At 42.3% G+C, this 22251-nt stretch overlaps 2 protein-coding genes across 10 annotated transcripts in view; one reads left to right on the top strand and one right to left on the bottom strand.

Moving 5' to 3' along the window:
• TEX10 (testis expressed 10) overlaps positions 1–8899 on the top strand; it is a 37465-nt gene extending 28566 nt beyond the window's left edge. For 6 of the 7 annotated variants that reach the window (XM_083709202.1, XM_083709201.1, XM_083709203.1 and 3 more), the window contains 3 exons: positions 3098–3279; positions 4808–5018; positions 7786–8899. In XM_083709202.1, the coding sequence (XP_083565328.1) occupies positions 3098–3279; positions 4808–5018; positions 7786–7899 (507 nt within the window). In that variant the 3' untranslated portion in view covers positions 7900–8899. The remainder of the gene's footprint in view (positions 1–3097; positions 3280–4807; positions 5019–7785) is intronic. The other variant, XR_014557436.1, reaches the window with a different exon arrangement.
• A 94-nt stretch (positions 8900–8993) lies between these two features.
• INVS (inversin) overlaps positions 8994–22251 on the bottom strand; it is a gene marked incomplete at its 5' end in the record, with an annotated part of 59928 nt that continues 46670 nt past the window's right edge. For 2 of the 3 annotated variants that reach the window (XM_083709112.1, XM_083709111.1), the window contains 6 exons: positions 8994–9288; positions 10964–11047; positions 11692–11927; positions 14959–15733; positions 17539–17855; positions 21692–21904. In XM_083709112.1, coding sequence (XP_083565238.1) covers positions 9155–9288; positions 10964–11047; positions 11692–11927; positions 14959–15733; positions 17539–17855; positions 21692–21904 — 1759 coding nt within the window. In that variant the 3' untranslated portion in view covers positions 8994–9154. The remainder of the gene's footprint in view (positions 9289–10963; positions 11048–11691; positions 11928–14958; positions 15734–17538; positions 17856–21691; positions 21905–22251) is intronic. The other variant, XM_083709113.1, reaches the window with a different exon arrangement.

Below are 22251 nucleotides of genomic sequence, written 5' to 3' on the forward strand. Positions count from 1 at the left end.
AACACCTCTGATGTTGAAGAGTGGACAGGAAGGAATATGTACAAAGACGTTATCCTCGAGATAAATGGAGGCATTTTAGGGATTTAAAATGAATCAATTACTAGTGAAAATAGAGCAGTACCAGGTAATTCTGTACTGACCAATGTAACATTTGCCGTCACTTTTACATAGTATTTTTTGAGGCAGTGAGAGATTTTACATTCTTGGGCTCCATGATCACTGCAGATGGTGACAGCAACCACGAAATTAAAAGATGCCTGCTTCTTGGGACAAAAGCAATGACAAACCTAGACAGCTTCTTGAAAAGCAGAGAAATCAACTTGCCAACAAAGGTCCGTATGGTTAAAGCCATGGTTTTCCCAGTAGTGTTGTATGGAAGTGAGAGCTGGACCATAAAGAAGGCTGATTGCCGAAGAATTGATGCTTTTGAATTCTGGTGCTGGAGGAGACTCTTGAGAGTCCCATGGACTGCAAGAAGATCAAACCTCTCCATTCTGAGGGAAATCAGCCCTGAGTGCTCACTGGAAGGACTGATCATGAAGCTGAGGCTCCAATACTTTTCACACCTCATGAGAAGAGAAGACTCCCTGGAAAAGACCCTGATGTTGGGAAAGATTGAGGGCACAAGGAGAAGGGGATGACAGAGGATGAGATGGTTGGACAGTGTTCTCGAAGCTACAAACATGAGCCTGACCAAACTGCGGGAGGCAGTGGAAGACAGGAGTGCCTGGCGTGCTCTGGTCCATGGGGTCATGAAGAGTCGGACACGACTAAACAACTAAACAACAACAACAACAACAACAACAACAACAACAACAACATTATTTAACTCCAGTGAACTGTAAACTATTTGTTAACTGCCTTAATCTTCCCTACAAAAACAATCAAGACGTATGCCACACTTAGTTTAAACATTTTCTTTTTCTTGTGTTTTAAAAGAAGTAACAGTTTTGGCACATCAGTAATTTATATACAACTTGTTTTCTCTAAAAGTATGAATCAGTCCCCCTCATCTGTGGTGATATGCTTGCAGAACTTCTGTTTCATGGGCAAGAGCCAAACTTATGGTGTTATTTATTGGATACCCCGGAAAGAGAGGGTTTCCAGCAGATGACCTGTGTCCAATTCGATGTGAAAATTCAATTTTAGACATCCACAAATGAATGCCTTCAAAGCAAGACCCTGGGCACATGACACTTCAGTATGCATTCACAAGTTGCAGGTCACATGTGGGAAGGTTTAATTTGAATCAGAGGATGAAGTGGTGGTTTTAGCATTGCAGGTAACCTGACCTCGCCACTTCTGCTATCAGGAGCAGCTCGGGGTCACAGAAAACAATAACAGCTGCATTCTTAAGAAGTGGTTCAAACCCACGCAGAGCAGGCTGTACAGCTGTCTCTGAGACAACTGCTTCCAGGTGGACTGCTTTTCTTTTCACTGGATTGTTTTTCCACATCCCATCCTTTACTGTCTCCAAACGTTGATTCAGGGCATTACTAGAAACCCATGACACTTCAGACCAACTCTAGGGATGACCTCACCCAACAGTTTCATGTAGATGTTAGAAAGCATGGGAGACAAAACTCACTATGGCAGCAATCCCCAAGTTTAGGGGCCATGGTTCAGAGCAGCAGTCTCCCATCGTAACCTGCTGGATCCTTCATTTCAGGAATGACTTGCTACAGTACCTCCCAGCCCCATTCTGGCAGGGTGACCTAGAGGGACAGCATAGTTGGTGAGATATGCTCTTCAGAGCTGCACCAGAATCAAGCATTAACTGGCTCCCAACTTTTCAGCTGAAAAGGCTCTGCAAGGATTACAGATCAATAAAAGCAAGACAGTTCCTGACCTCAGGTTTAAATTCTAAAAAATGGAACACAAAAGGAAAAAGGAATAGGGAAAAAGTGAACCAGGGCATTAATTATTTAAAGTTAGCAAGTTTTAAGACTACCAGCTTCATGCTTTCTCCCAACAAAAAAAAAAATTAAATCCATCTACCAAAGTCAGACTGAAAGACAATGATAACAGAACCCTTCATGAACTATATTTCACTTCATTAGGACTGCCACTCTAGACAAGTGTTTTTTGAAAAACATTGTCATGCCTCTGCTGCTGAACCTGACTCCTAAGGCACAGAACGTGAGTGGGGACCCTCTCAGCCTCTGCCCAAGCGTGGTTTTCTAGGCCTGTCTGCCTAGAGAGACCCTTGGAACTGTTGCCAGACCACTGTCCTCTCTGGCCCTTCTGTGCACTTCAAATGCTTTGGCCTGGCTGCAATGTATCTGTGGACCCTGAGAATACATTTCTTGTCTGTCTGGACAGAGGCTAGAGCAGGCACCCCCAAACTCTGCCCTCAAGCTGTTTTGGGACTACAGCTCCCATCATCCCTAGCCAACAGGACCAGTATCTGAAGAATATGGTATCTGAAGAAGTGTGCATGCACACGAAAGCTCATACCAAGAACTGACTTAGTTGGTCTTTAAGGTGCTACTGGAAGGAATTTTTTTTGTTTTGACTATGGCAGACCAACACGGCTACCTATCTGTAACAGGACCAGTGGTCAGGGATGATGGGAATTGTAGTCCCAAAACAGCTAGAGGGCTGAGTTTGGGGATGCCTGGGCTAGAGTAGAATCATAGAGTTGGAAGAGACCACAAGGGCCATCGAGTCCAACCCCCTGCCAAGCAGGAAACACCATCAGAGCACTCCTGACATATGGTTGTCAAGCCTCTGCTTAAAGACCTCCAAAGAAATAGAATCATAGAATGCAGGGGGTGTGCAGAAACTGGCCTGTTGCTCATCCTACCCACATAGTAATATTCTTCCGCTGTATTTTAAATCTGTGACGTGAGCTTAAGCCCACTGTACAAGGTAGTATGGAAGGTGTTTTACTTGGCTGTTGCTAAATAAATAAGATGCCAATCCATGAGATTAATGTGCTCAATCCTCAAAGGAAAGGAAGGGCAGGTTGTAAAATGTAACAGATTGAGGGGGAAATGAAGTTATTTTTAGAATTGTTCTTAGACACAGGCGCAAGCGCAGCTACGGCAGAAATGAGTGTCTGTGTGAAAGGTAATTTATTTGTTTTGTCTCCTAGGCAGGGTTGACTGTAATACCTGACAGTGCTGCTGGATCTGTTTTGTGTGCCATTAGTAAGCTCTTGGATCAAGCGTGCTTGCTTAATGAAAACCTTGCAAAGTTCCTAGCGTCTTTGTGTTACAGTCTCCTTTATCTCCTCTTAACGATAGAGAGAGAAGATACAGAACACTTGCAGAAGAGGTAAGCTTTTAATTTGAGTACTTCTCAAATATTGGCATCTGTAAAAAGCACTTTAGAAATACATATGAAATTTGCTTGTTTTACTTGAGGAATAAAATATCAGTCTGTACCTGTGCAAGTTTTTTTATAAGGTTGATGGACTTCCATTTCATTGCACCACAATGAGGAATAAGTCAGCTGTATGCTGCCAGCAATCACATGAATCTTTGGGATTTAGACTGTTGCCTTATTTAGTTTTCCAGGCTCCTTACGATGAGTTCGCATGCTGTAGCTTGCCCACTGGGAGTCCAAATTTTGCCTGCAAGGCCATGTCCCCCAAACACTGCCCCCTGCCCCACATCCGATGCTATATATGTCAGCTGTGGAGCAGGTAGGGATGTGGGTGCTGGTGCACACATGGGAGCCTTAAAGTGCACTCCAAGTCATGGTGTATAAAGGGGTTCCCTACAGAAAACTCCTTTCCCCCACCCAAAGCCTGCAGAAAGTAAGCTGTGGTTCTGCCGCCCTTGAGCTTATACAGTGGTACCTCGGGTTACATATGCTTCATGTTACATACACTTCAGGTTACAGATTCCGCTAACCCAGAAACAGTGCTTCAGGTTAAGAACTTTGCTTCAGGATGAGAACAGAAATCGTGCTCCGGCAGTGCGGCGGCAGCAGGAGGCCCCATTAGCTAAAGTGGTGCTTCAGGTTAAGAACAGTTTCAGGTTAAGTATGGACCTCCGGAACGAATTAAGTACTTAACCCGAGGTACCACTGTATGCGGGAGAGCCAAAGTCTGCTGGATTGGCTTTGTGCAGCGCTGTGAAGCACTAACTTTGGCACTTCAAAGCGATTGTTGTGACAACAGGTGGGAAGCCACATGAGAATAGATCTTGGTGAGGGTCTGGCCCATGGAGCCCAAAGCGGGTTGGATTTTGAATATCAGCATTCTAAGGCACTACTTGCTTTAATTCTCTTCTAACCCTCTAAAATGTTATTCCCAGTAAGCTCTTCTGAAACAATGTGCTTTTAAAAAACACAACAAAATTGATTTTAAAGTATGCGAGAGATAAATCTGACAGGAATGTTACCTCTGCAATTGCGATTTCTTGGATTGACTACCCTTTGTCTAAATGGTAGAAATCTTACTGTAACTTGCAGCACCGAAATATTGAACTGGGTCACGGCTCCTGTGTGCATGTTATATATCAGGCAGATTTAATTTGATAATCTGTTATTTCGTGCACAATGTATTCATGCTTGGCTATATAATTGACTCTATGTAGTTAAATATTAATAAGTATTTTAAAAATATTTTTTTAACTATAACTGTTGACAAATTGGTGGAAATGGTTTGCAAGTAACTATAGTGTACGAGTTTTTGTCATTTTATCTTGTGTGCCATTTTCTTCCTAGAAACTATAGTCTACAGTACTCATTTTTGTTCTTCAGAGAGGTGGACTGAGAAAGCTAATTTGAGCTTAAATAACTCCTCTGCCCTTGGTTTCCCTTATAGACGCTCTGGCTGTGCTTTCTTCCTCTGCAGGGACGCATTGTGGAGTTGCTGCATTTCTGTGCTGACCGCCTTGCCTCGCGTACTGAGGCTGATGTTGCAGAGTCTTCAAGTGAGCAGAGTCTGTCCCGAAGAACTGCCTGTCGTTGCCCAGCTCCTCCGCTTGCTAATGCAACACGGACAGCTTCGAAGTCATATGGTGACCAATGAACTTCTGGTGAAACAGATTGTCAAAGATATCACGGTAGGCACTCATTCTCAAACTACTTACTCAGGCTAGTTTTCAGCGTCCCTGGTGGCTGTTTAACTTACCTTGGCCTGACGTGCACACCTTGAAGCAGACCTGCTTTTGTTTGCAAGCGAAGAGCAATGGGCCCTCTGAGAGCCAAGACTAATTTTCCTTTCCTCTCCTGGCCATCAGTGCTGTCTTCGGGTTGCTGGGGATTGTTTCCAAAATGCCTGGATAACATGTTGGGGGAAGGCTGCTTCAGACTGTAAAGGGGTGGCCCCCCTGTTGAGAAACAGGGATGAGATTGAGAAAGGCACATCTGAGGGGCGTGTGCATTCTCCAGACACATCTCCCTGCTCCACTGGGCCTCTAGGCTGAGCAAGCAGCTGTCCTTCCAGCTCCCAGTTGCAGAGGGTGAGGGCTTTGCTGCCAAAGTCTGCTTGCAGGATACAAGCAGGGTGCATATGCAGCTCTTAGTCCTTGCTACTTTGAAGGGGACTTTCTTTAAAAAGCAGGGTCATCCCCCCATATCTCAAGAATCCCCTTTATAAGGGGTGCTAGCCCTTTCCATGTTTCAAAGCTCAGTGTGTCCACATACAATATACCCTGTTTGAAAATAAAAGGAGTGAACTATTAGAATGAACAGATGCTGGTGGTTACTTCTATATGTGTGTGAACCTGTCTCCATGAAATCATTAGCTTTGGGTCAATAGCAACCAAAAGTGGTGGAATGTTATTTCTCCTTTAATAAGCAGAGCCTGGTACCTTTGACATGGTTTGCATTATTAACACCTGAAGGGATAATTAGGGAAGTGTCCAAGTACAATGATACAATTTGGAAACATTGTTGCTTTATAAGAGCATTTTCTTTTAATTTACTAAATGCAGCTGCTGATTAGCCTAAATGATTCTTCACAGCATACCAGGAAAGAGCCTAATTTATGTAATTCCAATTACGTAACTGTAATCTTCTCTCTTCCCTGAACTGCCTACTTCGTGAGAGAAGCCTGAAAAGTTGTACCCAGTGTTTATATTTTCAGAGATGGGAGTTTCAAGTTGTGTTTGAGAAAATAAATATGGTGATACTGTCTTCTCCATAGCAAACACTAGTTCATGAAAAGCATCTAAACCAATGAAATTGTGATATTTATAAAAATATATACTGCCAACTTGTACAAAACTACTATAGAATTTCAGGGTGGTTTACAATAATGTAGAAAAGTACAATAAAACACCATAAAAACTATTCAAAATAATCATTAAAATGACTGTCGGATCAAGAAATGTTAAGCGGCTGCACAGGCTTTTTGGCTTAAAAAATGTATTCAGAAGACACTTGAAAGTCAGTCGCAAAACTATCCCACCATTGAGCTGGAGGGGCTGCAATAGTATAGGTACCACATTTCACATAAAGCCCTTCTGGCAGAGGGTGTTTACAGGAATAAGCTTTATTATAGGTCAACATGTGGAATGCACCCCAAGTTTGGGACTGTTAACTATTTTTAGAGAAGGGTAATCTGGCCTTTGTTATAAAGAACTAATTACTTTTAGTAGTGGCATGCCTACTAGAGGCACGGAATTGGTAAGGATTAGAACATCTGTGTATCTCCCATTGGAGGGATGGCCTTTGTTATAAAGAACTAATTACTTTTAGTAGTGGCATGCCTACTAGAGGCACGGAATTGGAAAGGATTAGAACATCTGTGTATCTCCCATTGGAGGGATGCAGGTGGCGCTGTGGTCTAAACTACTGAGCCTCTTGGGCTTTCCGATCAGAAGATCAAATCCCCACTACGGAGTGAGCTCCCATTGCTCTGTCCCAGCTCCTGCCATCCTAGCAGTTTGAAAGCACACCAGTGCAAGTAGATAAATAGGTACTGTGGCGGCGGGAAGGTAAATAGTTTTCTATGTGCTCTGGCACTCATCATAGTGTCCCGCTGCGCCAGAAGTGGTTTAATCATGTCGGCCACATGACCTGGAAAGCTTTCTGTGGACAAACACCAGCTCCCTTGATGTCATAATAAAATTTATTATTTATATCCCGCCCTCTCCAGCAGAAGACAATAAAATAGCTAACAACAATAAAATAGTACAAGATTCTAAAAACATTTCATTATAAAATTAATTAAAATCAAATTGTTGGCAACCATTAAGCTAAAGTTCTGTGGAGATTGCCAAAGGAGGGAGTCAGGCTGTGCCCTGACCAAAGGCCTGGTGGAACAGCTCTGTCTTACAGGCCCTGCGGAAAGATGTCAAGTCCCGCAGGGCCCTAGTCTCTTGTGACAGAGCGTTCCACAAGATCAGAGCCACAGCCGAAAAAGCCCTGGCTCTAGCTGAGGCCGAAATGAAGCAAAGTGAGTTCCACACCCCATAGTCACCTTTGACTGGACTTAACCATCCAGGGGTTCTTTACCCTTTTACCTTACCTCCCATTGGAAACAGAATGTATGGGCTGTTGCTGTATCAGAAAAATTAACAAAGATTACATGCATTGAATAATACAAAAGATGTAGACGATTTTGTTGAAATATGGCATCCTTTTATAAAAGACTTTACTGATAGTCCCGAAGAATGGCAACTACCGAAATCACAGATTGGGACTCTGGCAAACTTAACTAGATTGATCATTCCAAGAGGAAGGCAAGGGTTTTTTTGTTTTTGTATCCTTCTTTCTCTTTTTGTAATTGTTATATATAGGAAATCAATAAAACTATATTTTAAAAAGTCAGAAGCAAGGGTATGTTGAAAAATTCCAAGCAGTAACTCCATTTTCTGATTCTAGGTATTGAAGAGTGGCGAAGCTCAAGACCAGTGGCTGACAGACCTCCATTACTATTACAATATATACTTAGCCACACATCCCCCAGGATCTGGTGCAGCTGACACAGTATATTGAAGAGAACGACTGCATATGATTACAGGTCTCAGTGCAAAATGTCAATTTTCTGTGGAAATTGAAGTTACATTTCATTAAAAAGACTTTTTCATGTAAAAAGCTACTTTTCCTGTATTTGTACCAAAAATTCAAAAGCAGCTGCCTCTGACCAGCTTGCTGCCATCATCAAGGGCCAAACTATACATGATGTAAAATGTGACTTTGAGTTTCAAAGGTGGAAAGTGTCTGCTGGTAAGACTCACAACTTCTGAAATTGCAGCAGGCCTGGAGGGGAAGCTTCCACTTCCCTCCTGCTGTGATCCTGAGGAAAATCCCTTGTCTGAAGCTGGTACAAAGGGGGATTTCTTCCCAGTGCAAATAGCAGCTGCCCCATAAGCGTGCAGGGAGGAACTTCCACGGGGATGCTGCTAATGCAGAGGCCAGAAGAACTGTACAGGAAGGTTCTTGCTCTACCCCTTAAGGGATATAGGGCATTTTAAAAGCTGCTTCTGGAGGAGAGTGAGCACTACGTTGGCTAGAGTGAATGAAGAGATTGTGGAGAAATGCCAGTTTCATTGGGTGGCCTCCCAACTCCCTCCCCAGGCAAGTTTTGTAACACATTATTCTTGATGTATGTAGTAAAAAAAAAAATCCTTTTGCATATTATTTTTCTTATAAAACTGAGGATTGTCTTAACTATCTTTTTATTATTAACCTGAGATTTTGCCATCCTTGCTCATTTTCATCGTTCACGAAGTTCAAGCCAGAGTTGTCCAAACTAGCAGAGCTGCAAAACCTGTTGGATATTTTGGCGAATGCAGTGGTTTGACAAAAGATAATGACTTCATTTGTCAGCGTGGAACTGCTGACTTGTGACTGCTTTTGAGCAAGGTGTCTTGAGTACTGTTGGTTCTCTTGGAAGGAAGGAAGGGAGCAAATCATTGAGGATTTCAGCTGCCAGGCTGATGTCAACCTTTTGGGCCTTGTATATTACTGATTAAAAAAAGGAATTCTACTCAAACCTTGAGATACTTGGTTGTGTGTTTTTTCATTTTATTTATATGGTGACGGTGGGAGCATTATAGTTGTTGCTAGTTCACTCAGTAAGCAGAAAGTTTTCAATAATGTAAAGTTTAATGGATTTTACTGTTTTTCGAGAGTGGAAGTTTCAGAATCTGGAACAGCTTATGATCACTTATGTGAATACAATGATGAAAATACTATTAAAGGTAATTTTTAATATGTCCATATATAATTGATCGGTTCTCCTCTTATGCTATAGGTCAGTCTTGCTTTCATGCCTTGATCTGGTGTGCTTCATTTTTACTGTTGTTGTAGGTTTCATACTGGATGAAAATGGTCTAAATTTCCTTTTGTTTTCCAGCAGGCAAAGGTACTGCAATCCATTTTCTGCAAAGCAACTACAAATTAGTATGTTTGGCCAACGAGGAGTGAAAATACTCGACAGTTTTCTCATTAATAAACTTGTATTGAGCACCATACAGAGCTACTTAAAGCTGCCTCATCCAACCAAAAACCATTAAACCATTCTTGAGGAACCTACATTTATTTCTGCTTGCTCTTTAGGTTAGCCTATCGTGTTCAAACACTACCATTAGAATACTCATCTGCAAAGTTTTATTTAAAACATTTATTTACCACTAGGGCTTTTTTTCAGCTGAAACTCAGTTCCAGCACCTCTAAGGTAGTGCCATTGCCATTATAAGAGAACAAGGGAGGCATTCATAGTGAGTTCCAGCACCCCTTTTTCTAGAAAAATAGTACTGTTTACACTGCACCTTGAAATTTTTTATCACTTGAGGAGTCATTATTCTTTTGCCCAGTAAGAAGTGCTGTATACAGGTATTGGAAATGCAACAAACACAACCATATTTTTTCAATGTTTAAAGCTAAGTATAGCCAAGTTGCAATATATTCTATTATAGGTCAAAAATTTGTAAATTTTTATTACATTCTTATGAACCTTGAGTTACCTTTTAAAGATTCTCGCACTAAGTGTGCGAGGTCTGGGCTTTGAAAGCATGTTCCAAATCAAGCTTAGCAGAAGGTTAAAAGAAAATTAAGCTGGGTTGTTATTGTTACCTATCCCCTGCCTTTGGCAGTTAACACACCAACTGAATTCTTCCACTTCTCAACAAGATGCCTTACTTTTAAAGGGAATGCTGGTTTACCTTTTAGATCTCTTCTGTGACACACATCAAGTAGAATCAAATTCACTATAGAAACGTGTCAGATACACCCTATATAGCTCTGGTTGCTGACAGTTCTGAACTTATTTGAAAAAACTCATGCTTAAAGGAAAATGTACCGTCATCTTTAGACAAGGCAAAAGTTTCCTGAGTCACCATCTGGTGAATGAAAGTACTGTTCTGAACAGACTGGGCAAAATCCCTATCACTGTCTTACTCATCACCAAGTTATGAAAAAGCAAATGCATCGAGAAATTGCAAGGCCTACAATTGGACTGTATGGAAAACTCACGGGGGAGACTGGGGGGGGGGCACAAGATGAATTAACATTTGAGGAAGTTTTAAGGTCTTGCATAGATGGCTGTGTGAAAGTTGGCAGGTGAAAAGACTTGATAACTCCCCAAGCTATATTCAGGAGGGCACAACAAAGAACCTTTCTGAGATTACAAAGGCCTCCAGTCACAGCAAGTTAACTGGGAGGGTGAAAACTAGAAGGGAGATCAACATTTCAGCGTCATCAAAATCAATTAATACCCTACACTACAATTTAATAATAAAGAACAATACCACTGTAATTTGCAGCCATCTACAGCATATTGTCAAATGTTCATCCTAATTCCAAATAATCAACTGATCAACTTTTGTTGAGGAAGATTTCCTGATTGTTGGTTTAATCCAAAATCTACAAACTTTTGTAGCAAGAAATAAATAAAGTGCAAGTCCACCCCCTAATCTAGTGAATGGATCTGATCAATAAAACCGAAGGAATGAAGTTGTTTCTGGTGGTGTTTGGCCCATTCTGATTCTAAACCAAATATATCACATTTAATTGAGGATACACCAGCTATCAACCAATTTAGGCCAACAAGCGGTACCTGATAGTATCTGCAGTTCAGAAAGCTTGTATTTTGAAGAAGGAGGTCTCACTGGATGATACACTCTTCCCTCTTGAGAGCGCCCTTTAAGAACAAGTTTTCAAATCAAGTGTGAACATTTGTGCTTGTATTTCTACATTTTTCACTCTTGGTTCTACTGTAGTTATTGTTCAGCTTTAGAGAGGGGGACATAACAAAACTAAACAATGTAAATACAACTGCTAGCATGCTCAATTAACCTTTTGTTGCCACCCTTACTCTTAAGACCCGCTGCAATGCCCTCTGAGAATGCCACGTGAACAGGAAGACAGAAAAAGCTTAAACGATGCTTGGGTTTTTATGTTGTTGGGGGTCTCAGTGTGTGAGGCAGGGAAGAGTTAACTTCTCAAAAAAATCCTCCCAACACCCTGAACTCCAGTTAGGTTTTTTAAAAGCTTCCACTGGCACCAGTGGAGGCTTTGTATTTTTTTTTTAAGCCTAATTACTTCTCAGGAAATGGCCAGGGTGAAGAGCAGGAGGTTCCTGCAAGCTGTGGGAAGTCTGTGGGCAGTGGATTCCCAGCTCTCTTTCAAATATATTCAGATAGTGTACATCTGCAGGACAAATATATCCATTTCTGATGATGCTGGAGTTGCATTATGTTCCAACATTTTTAATTGGAGAATATGACACAAACAAATGCAATCCTTAACTCCTCAAAATAAGTACCCAAGAAAATGCTTTCCTACCGTATATCTGCTTCAAGGTGGATGGCTTCTGTGTAGAGTTTAAACCTGAGTTGCTTTTGTTTGTGGTCTTAAGGTTTTTGCTAGAGGAAATTGATTTCAAAGGGCTTTGGCTCAGCTGCTTGCTCCAAGCAACCTCAATGCAAAAGGCAGCTGTTTCTTGTTGCCACTTGTCTTCATTGTCCTTGCACAGCCGCTTGACACTAAAGAGCTGAAGAAACTGTCGCCTTAACTGGTAGCTGGAAGAAGAAAAGAGAGAGAGGAATGCTCATTTTTAAGTGTCCTCTTATCAACCCTAAAGTTTCCCATAAATATCTTCACTTCATTATTAACTGGGGAAACAAAATTTCCCCTTAATTGGATCACTTTTGTGGGATAAAGAGGTTTCTTCAGCAAAGGAAGGTCTGAGTTAAATAATAAGATCCATTAATTTGATATACGAAGAATCTCCAATCCAGAAAGGAGGAAAACTCAATCAGACTAACAGCCTAGCAGGTCCCACCTCCTGAGGGTCTTTTGTTTGGGGAGGGGGGGGGTCCATGCTGCGCTCTTCTCCCAGACCTTTGATCTACAATCTATTGGGTGATTCAGCTTTTGAACCACATTTGTGCCATAGGAAGCCTGTTAGTCTTTAAAAGTGCCAAAACATGATTTGCATTGTTTTTCTTAAAATAGTATTATTTCGGTTTTGTTGATGCTCATAAATCTCTGCTAATTATGTTTAGTAATAGAAATACATGCCACCTTACTCAGTTTTTAGACCACAACATGTCTACTGTAGCTAACTGGCAACCCCTGCTTGCCTTGTGGATTGGAATGAAAAGAGCTAAATCTCCTGCATGGAAACATTGCTCATGAAGTTCAGTTTATTTTGGGAGTTGTTGAGCTCAGAGTAAAGGCAAAGATGAATAATAAGGACTGGACAACACATAGATTTGTGAAGATCTGGATCTATATCACCCATTTTGTATTTATGATGGGATGTGGTAAAATAATGTTGATAGCTGTTTTCTGTGACCTGGTGTTCGTTTTGCATGCATTTTATATCTGCTTTGCTACAATTAAATTATTACCAAGGGCAGCAAAGAACAGGGACTAGGAAGTTTGAAGGGAAAAAACACGTACTTAGACATTAACTGTGTGTTTCATCTATTGATAGGCCCGTGTTTGGATTGCAAGGAATGGACTTAGCTGCTTCTAGGTTAGCCAGCATGCCACAATGTCACCTTAGGGACATGAGACTATTCTCACAGTGGCCTAACAGATGCCCACAGGGAGAATTCAAGCCCCATGCCCCCTCCTCTCCTGTGGCTGCCAGCAGCTGGTCTTTGGAAGTATTGCTGCCTCAAACTGCTGGCCCCTGCCCCCCCCCCCCGGCCCAGCTTAGTCCTCCGAGGCCCAAGGCAAGTGTACAGTGATATCTCTAGTTACAGACTCAATCTGTTCCGGGGTGCCATTTGCACCCCGAAAAGTCCATAACTAGAGCGCCGCTTCTGCTCAAGTGTGAAGCGCGCAGAACGCTTCTGCGCGCGCAGGCATGGCAAAACCTGGAAGTATACAAACGCGGTTTGCTGTGTTTGCAAGCCGAAAAGACGCCACATGAACCTAACGCAACACGAGGTATGACTGTACCTGGCTACCCTGCAAAGGCCTGCTTTTAGCATATCGCCTCTTTACCTTTTCTCTAAACGAATAAATCCCAAACACTGCAACTTTTCTTCATAGGGGAGTCGCTCCATCCCCTTGGATCATTTTGGTTTCCCTCTACTGAACCTTTTCCAACTCTACAATTATTATTTTTAGGCGAGATGATCAGAACTGTACACAGTATTCCAAATGCAGTTGCACCATCAAATTGTATGATAAGAGATTTAGTTTCAGATGCTTTCCTAATGGAAAGCATGGAATTTGCCTTTTTCATGGGTCTACATCTTCACTGCACTACCTACTGTGTCCCCAAGGTCTTGCTCTTGGTCTGTCACCACCAGTTCATGAGCATACACACAGATCCCACTTTCTGAGCACAATGCACTCCCAGGAAATCATTTGTTAGGCAAGCGTTCACGTAACAAGCTAGCAATTTCCATTTATTCCCCATGGGAATATTTATCTCCCTACTCCTGCCATGGCTTCTTCTAAAATGGCTGCAGCCAACCAGCAACAGAGAGACAACAGAAGATACTGGACAGATCCCAGTGCCTGATCTAACCTGCAGAAGGCAAGTCTTAAGAACTTAGGCAGACAATTGTGATGAGGGAAGTTTTAGGCATAACAGAGAAAATTAAAACTGACAAATCAATGGAGCTGGACAGCATCCCCCTGAAAGTTCTTTAAGAACTCAAATATGAAATTGCTGATGTTCTAACAAAAATATGTTGAGAAGTAGAGACACACTAAAATACACCATCAAACAAAAAAAGCAGTAAAAGCAACAGAGAATGTTGAACAATATCCAGCTTACAAAACTCAAAATGAGGGGACACTTGGCTATTCTTCTTGTTTAGCTGATTTCATTTTAATTACCACTTCTCATTTCATCAAGTCCTATACAGTTGTGGCTATACTTGAAGTTCTGGCATTCTTTGATCAACATGAAGCCAAGCTTGCAGTTGATATATCAAGGGCAGTGGACGAAGGCCTATTCAGTAGAAAAAGAAGTAGAGACATCACCTTGCCAACAAAGGTTCGCATAGTTAAAGCTATGGTTTTCCCAGTAGTGATGTATGGAAGTGAGAGCTGGACCATAAAGAAGGCTGATCGCCGAAGAATTGATGCTTTTGAATTATGGTGCTGGAGGAGACTATTGAGAGTCCCATGGACTGCAAGAAGATCAAACCTCTCCATTCTGAAGGAAATCAGCCCTGAGTGCTCACTGGAAGGACAGATCGTGAAGCTGAGGCTCCAGTACTTTGGCCACCTCATGAGAAGAGAAGACTCCCTGGAAAAGACCCTGATGTTGGGAAAGATGGAGGGCACAAGGAGAAGGGGGCGACAGAGGATGAGATGGTTGGATAGTGTTTTCGAGGTTACCAGCATGAGTTTGACCAAACTGCAGGAGGCAGTGGAGGACAGAGGTGCCTGGCGTTCTCTGGTCCATGGGGTCATGAAGAGTCGGACACAACTAAACGACTAAACAACAACAACATTTTAGTGTGTACTCTTTATTTTACGTTTTGGTTGGTTGCCTTCATTTTGTGTTCTGCATCCCTCTCTGTATCTATACTGATGAAGGGTCAAAAATATTTGTAATAAAGCAAAACAAATGAGTACCTTCTCCAAGCCCGTTGAATTATTTCAGCAGCACAGTTCTTCTTTTGGAAGAGCTCCTTTCTTGCCCTTTCCTTCTCAATCACTTGCTTCAAGACCTCTGAGGGGACAGGTTCGGTAGCTGGGCTCTTGCAGTGAAGAAAGTGCAATTGATGTTCTGAATTCCTGGGTGCCGTTAGAGCTTGCCTGCTGGGTTTTGCACTGTCTCCATGGCCATTGTCCAGTGCCCGTCTGCTGGGTGTCAGCTTTGCAGTCCTTGCATCATTGACCAGCAAAGGACAGACTTTGTTATTTGCCACCTTACCGGTTTGTGTAACAGCAGCACTTGAAAGGTCCTTTCTGATATTCACGCCTCTCACTTTGCCACTCCCAGGTCTGCTGAACCCAGCTCGGGACCATTTCTCATCATCTTTGCTTTTTGCCTTCTGCTGCTGTGGGGTGCCTTTAAGGGCCATTTCAGAGTGTCTTGAATTCCTTGTGCTTCCATCAGTGCATTTACTATTCTGAACCCAAACTCCTGTTTCTTCACAATGGTCTATACTGTTGTTTAATGACTGACTTGGATTTTCTGATCTTTCCCCAGAAGAGGCAGCTTTAGCACTGGAGTCATGCCTTTTCCTGGCATGCGTGAAGGTGGCATTTGCTCTCACAGTAGGCTCCTTGTGCTTTTTACCATTCTTGCTTGAGCTAGCAGATACAACTTGCTGCCCATCATTTTCTCTACTGGAACGGGAAGGGGCGCAGACAGTCTTGCATTTGCTGTTTTCCCTGGATACTTCTTGGGAGACAAAGATAAATAATAATTTAAATAATTCTAATTTCCTAAAAGCAGTTAGTCAGATTGACGAATACTGAGACACAATACAGTTAGGATAAATGTAAAAGCTTAATTGTATTCAAGGGGAATCATTTTTGGAAGTCAAGGTAGGAGACCCAGTTTTAAAATTAAAATGTTGTTTAAATGTTTCTAACTAAAACTAACTAACTAAAATAAAAAGACCATGGGAGTTAGAGAACAAAGCATTCAAAAGGTTAAAACTGTTTTATGTACAGCTTTTTGCTAAGAATTTAATTCATGCTCATTGATAATGTTACCTGCAGATCTAATAGTTCATGGAACTAAGTACATTAACAAAACTATTCAATACAGAACTTATTCATGCAACCACATATTCTCCTTATTCTATTCAATAAGAGCTTATGAAATGTAATTATAGTTTCATTAATTATATAATTAATTAAACAATTATATAATTGTTATGGCACTTATTGAGCATATACATACAAAGTTTCCTGGTCAAAAAATCACCCCCTGGCTTGTATCACCCCCAATAAAGGAACATCCTTTGCAAGGGAAGCTCACAAAATTATGAAAAGGAAATCCATTCTTCTGGAGATGCCAGGAGTGAAATTCACCGTCTTTTGATATTAAGGTAGCAAAGCAATGAAACGGAAGTCTTGAAACTGGAGACTAGCCACCCATGACACCAGGCACCTTGTTGGAGCGGGGAGCTGTTGGCCTCCTCTCTGCTGTGCTGCAACACAAGTGCTGCAGAAGATCGGGGGATGGCATTGCACTGGTCAGGTGACACAACAGCCCAATCATTTTTCAGCTGGGCCTATAAAGCAGTGGACTCTGCCCATGGGCATAGCCAAGGGGGGCTGGGGTCAGCTGTCCCCCCCAAATCAAGTAAATCAATAAAAATGCTTAACTGATGTTTTCTCTCCCCCCGACAACATAAAGCCTGCCTCCCCTAACAAATCTGGGCTACACCCATGAGTCTTCCCTAATCCTGAGCCTCAAAAACTCACTAGCCAGACAGTGACTGAGCTGCTCTTAGACTGCCCATCCCTTACTCAATGGCAACCAGCCCTTATCAATGGGAGGCCCGGAGGATGGCAACATGGGAACGGGCCTTTTGTGGTGGCTCCCCACTTGTGGACAGCTCTCCCCAGGGAGACTCAGCAGGCACCTTCTGTGCATATCTGTGGAAAGCCCTCCCATCAGATGTCAAAGCGATAAACAACTACGGGTACCTGACATTCAGAAGACATCTTAAGGCAGCCCTGTTCAGGGAAGTTTTTAATGTGTGACATTTTAGTGTATTTTTGGTCTCTGTGAAAGCTGCCCAGAGTGGCTGGGGAAACCCAGCCAGATGGGCGGGGTACAAATAATAAATTATTATTGTTGTTGTTGTTATCATCATCATCATCATCATCTTTAGGCACCAGACAAAAACATTCCTCTTCCCCCTTTGGCTGGTTATCTATGGCCTTCTTAATGTATCTGGGGCGTGTGTTGTTTGTTGGTGATGTTATATTATGGATTTTGTGTTTTTATACTGTAAACCACCCTATAATCTTCAGAAGAAGGACAGTATATGATGATTTGTTTGTTAATTATTCTATATGATTTATGCACTACTTGTGATGTTCTATTATGTTCTATCATGCTGTTGTTATTTATTGCTTGTAAGCCGCTTTGAGATTGATTTGAATGAAAAGCAGCATAGAAATATAATGAAACAAATCAAATATATAAATTTAATAAATAATGACAACAACAACACTGAGATTACAAACCCATTTCCTTTTTTTGATCTTCGCCAAACAGCTCTTCGGAGTGATGTTTGTTCTTGCTAGTCACTTTGGTTGGCAAGACTGTGGCCGAGTTTCTCTTGACTTTCCCTGTTTGGGTTTGACACAGGCTGCCAGAGGGAGGCCTTTTACCAAGGGCATCGTCCGCTTGCTGGGTGCAGCCTTGCGCCGCCTGAAGTCTCAAGGGACTCTTCTCTGTCTCAGAAGTGAACAGCTGCTGAACTTGGCCTTTGCTGGACCTGGAGTTCCGCATTTCTTTCTGCAGTTCTGTGGCTTTCCTTCTGTTTTCCTCCTCACGTTTCCTATAAGCAATAGTTTATACTGTTCATTAAAATTGCCTGAAGCACAGTATTAAAATGAAAGGCACTCCTGGAAACATGAGAATTTACAACGAACAAACAAGAATCCCTCTTGTACCGCACTTTTCCTCTAGTGGATGAACAACCCTGTAAAATAGTTTAGCATGAAAATTATAATACTGAAAACACACTATTGAATTACAAGGAAAAAACTAAAGGGCCTTACACATTTTACCTTCCCTGTCCCGACTTGCTCCCCTAACCGGTAAGAAAATTATGAAAGGAGCAATGCGGGAAAACAAAGAGATGTTTCCTTTTTTAAAAAAAGCCTGGAAAAGGAGAGAGAAGGTGCAGGATTGCTCCTCTGTTCTCAGTTCAATACTGCTGCTGAGAACTCAGCGGGAAGATGAACCCTCTTTGGTTCTCACCATCAGCTTTAGAGATTTTGGGGGACTGTGCTTTCGGGTGCCACGAGGCGCCATCTTGTTCTCAATGCTATTTAACATCTACTATATGAGACAGTCGTTAGGAAACTTGGGAGGACAGTATCACCAGTATTCCCCTTGTTCTCTGTATCATCTGAGTCAGGGGTGTTAATGCAGGTTCTGGACCAGTAATCTACTGGTGGGCTGGACCGGAGCCAGGAAACAGAAGGTGAATCTTGTGGGTGGGTGGTTCCTGTGTCTGGGAATTAGGCACTCTGCCTATTGTGGATTATCCTTCTGTGGTAGCACTTTATCTGGTAGCACTCACATTCTGGAACACGCCCCCCCTTCAGGCAAAACGTACATAATTTGCAGTTCTTAAGTAAATTTTGATGACTTGATTGTATTCTGGTTTTCACTATATTGTATATTTTGATGCTATTGTTTCATATATCATCCTACGTCGAGATGCTCACATACTAATCTTTTAATTTAAATTAATAAATTATGCACCATGACCAAAAAAAACCTAGCTGCAGTAAAAAAAAAAAAGACTATAAAATGGACACGTAGCCCTGATATTTAAAATTTTTAATGCTGCGACATGGGTTGTAGACTGCTGATAAATGACAGGCTAGTTATGTGGCATGCCTTTATCGGTTGTTGTGATTCACAAGTAACAGCAAGAGGTGAAGTCAGTACAAGGTGTCAAGGAAAAGCCTGAATTTTATCTGTCATTGCTATCTTATCAAGCAGCTGATTGAATCTGGGTGCATGAAGAGCTGCTGACGGAGCCACAGACTGTACTCTGGGCAGGTTGAGGCACTTCAGCAGTCAGCCTTTGGCACTGACAGAAGTGGCTCATTCTCAAATAATAGTATCACCAAACAGAAAGCATATGGGTGTCTGTCTCGTACCCAGTATAGATCCGTCTGCCATTTTGATCTGATAAATTAGGCCTTGCTATTCACAGCACAATTATTTCCTTCTCTTTCAAAGAGGCACACAGACGAGGGCTCCCCTCATCATTCCATAAAGGAAACAAGACAAGCAAGGTACATTCAGCGGCAGTAGAAGCCTTAGCCTTGTCACTCCAGAGTCCATCTGGCAGGCTGGCTAACAGAGCAATTCAACACAACGAAGAGCCACGCGGCTTCTTAAAGACCACAAATAATTAGTATTTTGCTACAAGCTTTTGTGAGCTGGAGCTTCTTTAACAGAAGCATGAAATGGGAAAACAGTAGCCTCAGTCGAGGTGTGTTTGTGATATTCTCTCTCTCTCTCTCTCTCTCTCTCTCTCTCTCTCTCTTCCCCTCTCCATACCTCCACCATCATGTATATATGTACACACAACCAAGCAATCATCGCCTGGTTTCTGCGGGGGAATGATCAAGTAGGCTCAATGCAATAAATAGCTGTACAGTGGTACCTCGGGTTAAGTACTTAGTTCGTTCTGGAGGACCATTCTTAACCTGAAACTGTTCTTAACCTGAAGCACCACTTTAGCTAATGGGGCCTCCTGCTGCTGCTGCACCGCCGGAGCACGATTTCTGTTCTCATCCTGAAGCAAAGTTCTTAACCCGAGGTACTATTTCTGGGTTAGCGGAGTCTGTAACCTGAAGCATATGCAACCTGAAGCGTATGTAACCCGAGGTACTACTGTAGTAGGTACGTCACATTACTGTGCAGGTCATCATTAAATAAGAAACAGACTGGGCATGACGCATTCCCAGGGCTAGAGGCCCCTGCTGCTAAACTGGAACAAGATTATAGCCCTATTTTGGGCATTCTGTTTGCTCATGTGTAACTATGGAGGATGAGCGGGAGAATATTGCCTATCATGTGGCCCTGATCATTACCCAATTTACATGCCCACAGGCTTCAGGGCAAAGGCCTGGAGAGCCTCCTGTACCCATGAAGGTGCATTGGATGAGTGAGAAGCCTGTCTGTGCAAAGTTCTAAACTGTGTGGAGAACCTCCGCCTCTCTGCTTCAGATCTGAACCCTGAAACTCATGGAAGTAAAGTAAAGGTAAAGGTACCCCTGGCCATTAGGTCCAGTCGTGACGGACTCTGGGGTTGCGGCGCTCATCTAGCTCTATGGGCCGAGGGAGCCGGCGTTTGTCCGCAGACAGCTTCCGGGTCATGTGGCCAGCATGACTAAGCCACTTCTGGTGAACCAGAGCAGCACACGGAAACACCATTTACCTTCCCGCCAGAGCGGTTCCTATTTATCTACTTGCACTTTGACATACTTTCAAACTGCTAGGTTGGCAGGAGCAGGGACCAAGCAATGGGAGCACACTCCGTCGCGGGGATTTGAACCGCCGACCTTCTGATCGACAAGTCCTAGGCTCTGTGGTTTAACCCACAGCGCCACCCGCGTCATGGAAGGCTACTGTAAATATTCAACATGGAAAAGATAGTTTCTGTATTGGGTTACTCCTAGTGTCTGGCGAGTCACAATACAACACTATCAAAATCTGTTAAAGAATTCTAACTCAACAACTTCACTGAATTCAGATGCATTATTCCCAGCAAACTTTCCTTTATTGTTGCTGTCCTTGCCTAGTACATGGTGCTAGGGAAGCCAAAACGTAAGATGGATCTATTCATGTGGATCTCGACTGGTTCAAAAGTCATCTCGTGGGAAAAGAAAATGTGGGAATATGCCTAATGTCCACATTCCAATATTACAGATAACAAAACAACCTAAAGTCAGAGTGAAGGAGAATAATGAGTAAAAATACTTATTATTAAAATTAATAAAATGTGTAAGTTAACATACATAGGTGCAGTTATTTCAAAAGTTCATATCTACAGGTGGAGTTGATGTTATTTATTAGTTTGTTAATATTATTTTACTCCCCATTCCTAAAGCTTTCTGGCACTCCTAGTGTTCTATTCCACTAATTCTACAGAGGCATTCTTTTTAAACCATCTCATTATTTGCTGCTGTAGCTTTTAACTTGCTTCTTGTTGTCTCTTCCTTATCCCTATCCTTTTAAAGGATGGGTAGGGAAACTAAGGCCTGGGGGCTGGATCTGGCTAAATCGCCTTCTAAATCTGGCCCTCGGATGGTCCAGGAATCAGCATGTTTTTACATGAGTGGAATGTGCCCTTTTATTTAAAATGCATCTCTGGGTTATTTGTGGGGCATAGGAATTCGTTCATTCCCCCCCCCCCCAAAAAAATACAGTCTGGCCCCCCACAAGGTCTGAGGGACGGGGGACCGGACCCCTGCTGAAAAAGTTTGCTGACCCGTTTTAAAGTAATTAATCCAAAGCCAAAGGGAGAAAACCCACAGGAAAAAGCAACAGCAGAAATAGCAGATTTTCTGTACAATGATATTCAGGGATTACTTCATTTTAAAGAGATTATTTGTTGGGGTTTTTTTGCACATGTGCGCCACTTACTTGGCAGCGGCATCCTTCCTCAGCTGTTCGTGCTTCATTAAAAGATTTTTCCGATCTTGGAAAGCTTTCCTAACTTTGTATCCTTTATAGACGGCCTGGATTTTTACAGCTGCGATGTCCTGTATGGCAGCTATGGATAGCGCACTGTGCTCCAACATGAACTGAATTACTTCATGATGAGCTCCCAGCAAGGCGTAATCAAGAGGCGTGTACCTAAAAGTAATAAAACATTAGCGCATACTTGAACCACAGGACAAGGAAATATTGTAATTAACAAAAGGAAACAAAAAACAGTTTCTCAAACAGTACATCAGCGCCTCTGCTTTGTTGGATTCGGAATATTGCAGTATTATATGATTAATTATGCTGATCTGATGTTGCTTGCACTTGTGAGGAGAAGAGGAGGGGAAATGATTCGCTGACAAAACAAGGAAGGAGGGCAACTGGTGTTGCAATTTCCTTGTTTTCTCTTGTTGTCTTATAGAGTGAAAAATACCGTACTTCCTGATTGGTAGGGAAGCTGTTTTGGGGTCTGTTTTGGTGCATGTCTCTCTAGAGAT

This window comes from Podarcis gaigeae (genome assembly GCF_964106915.1).
Source record: "Podarcis gaigeae genome assembly, chromosome: 13".
Classification (NCBI taxonomy): Eukaryota; Metazoa; Chordata; class Lepidosauria; order Squamata; family Lacertidae; genus Podarcis; species Podarcis gaigeae.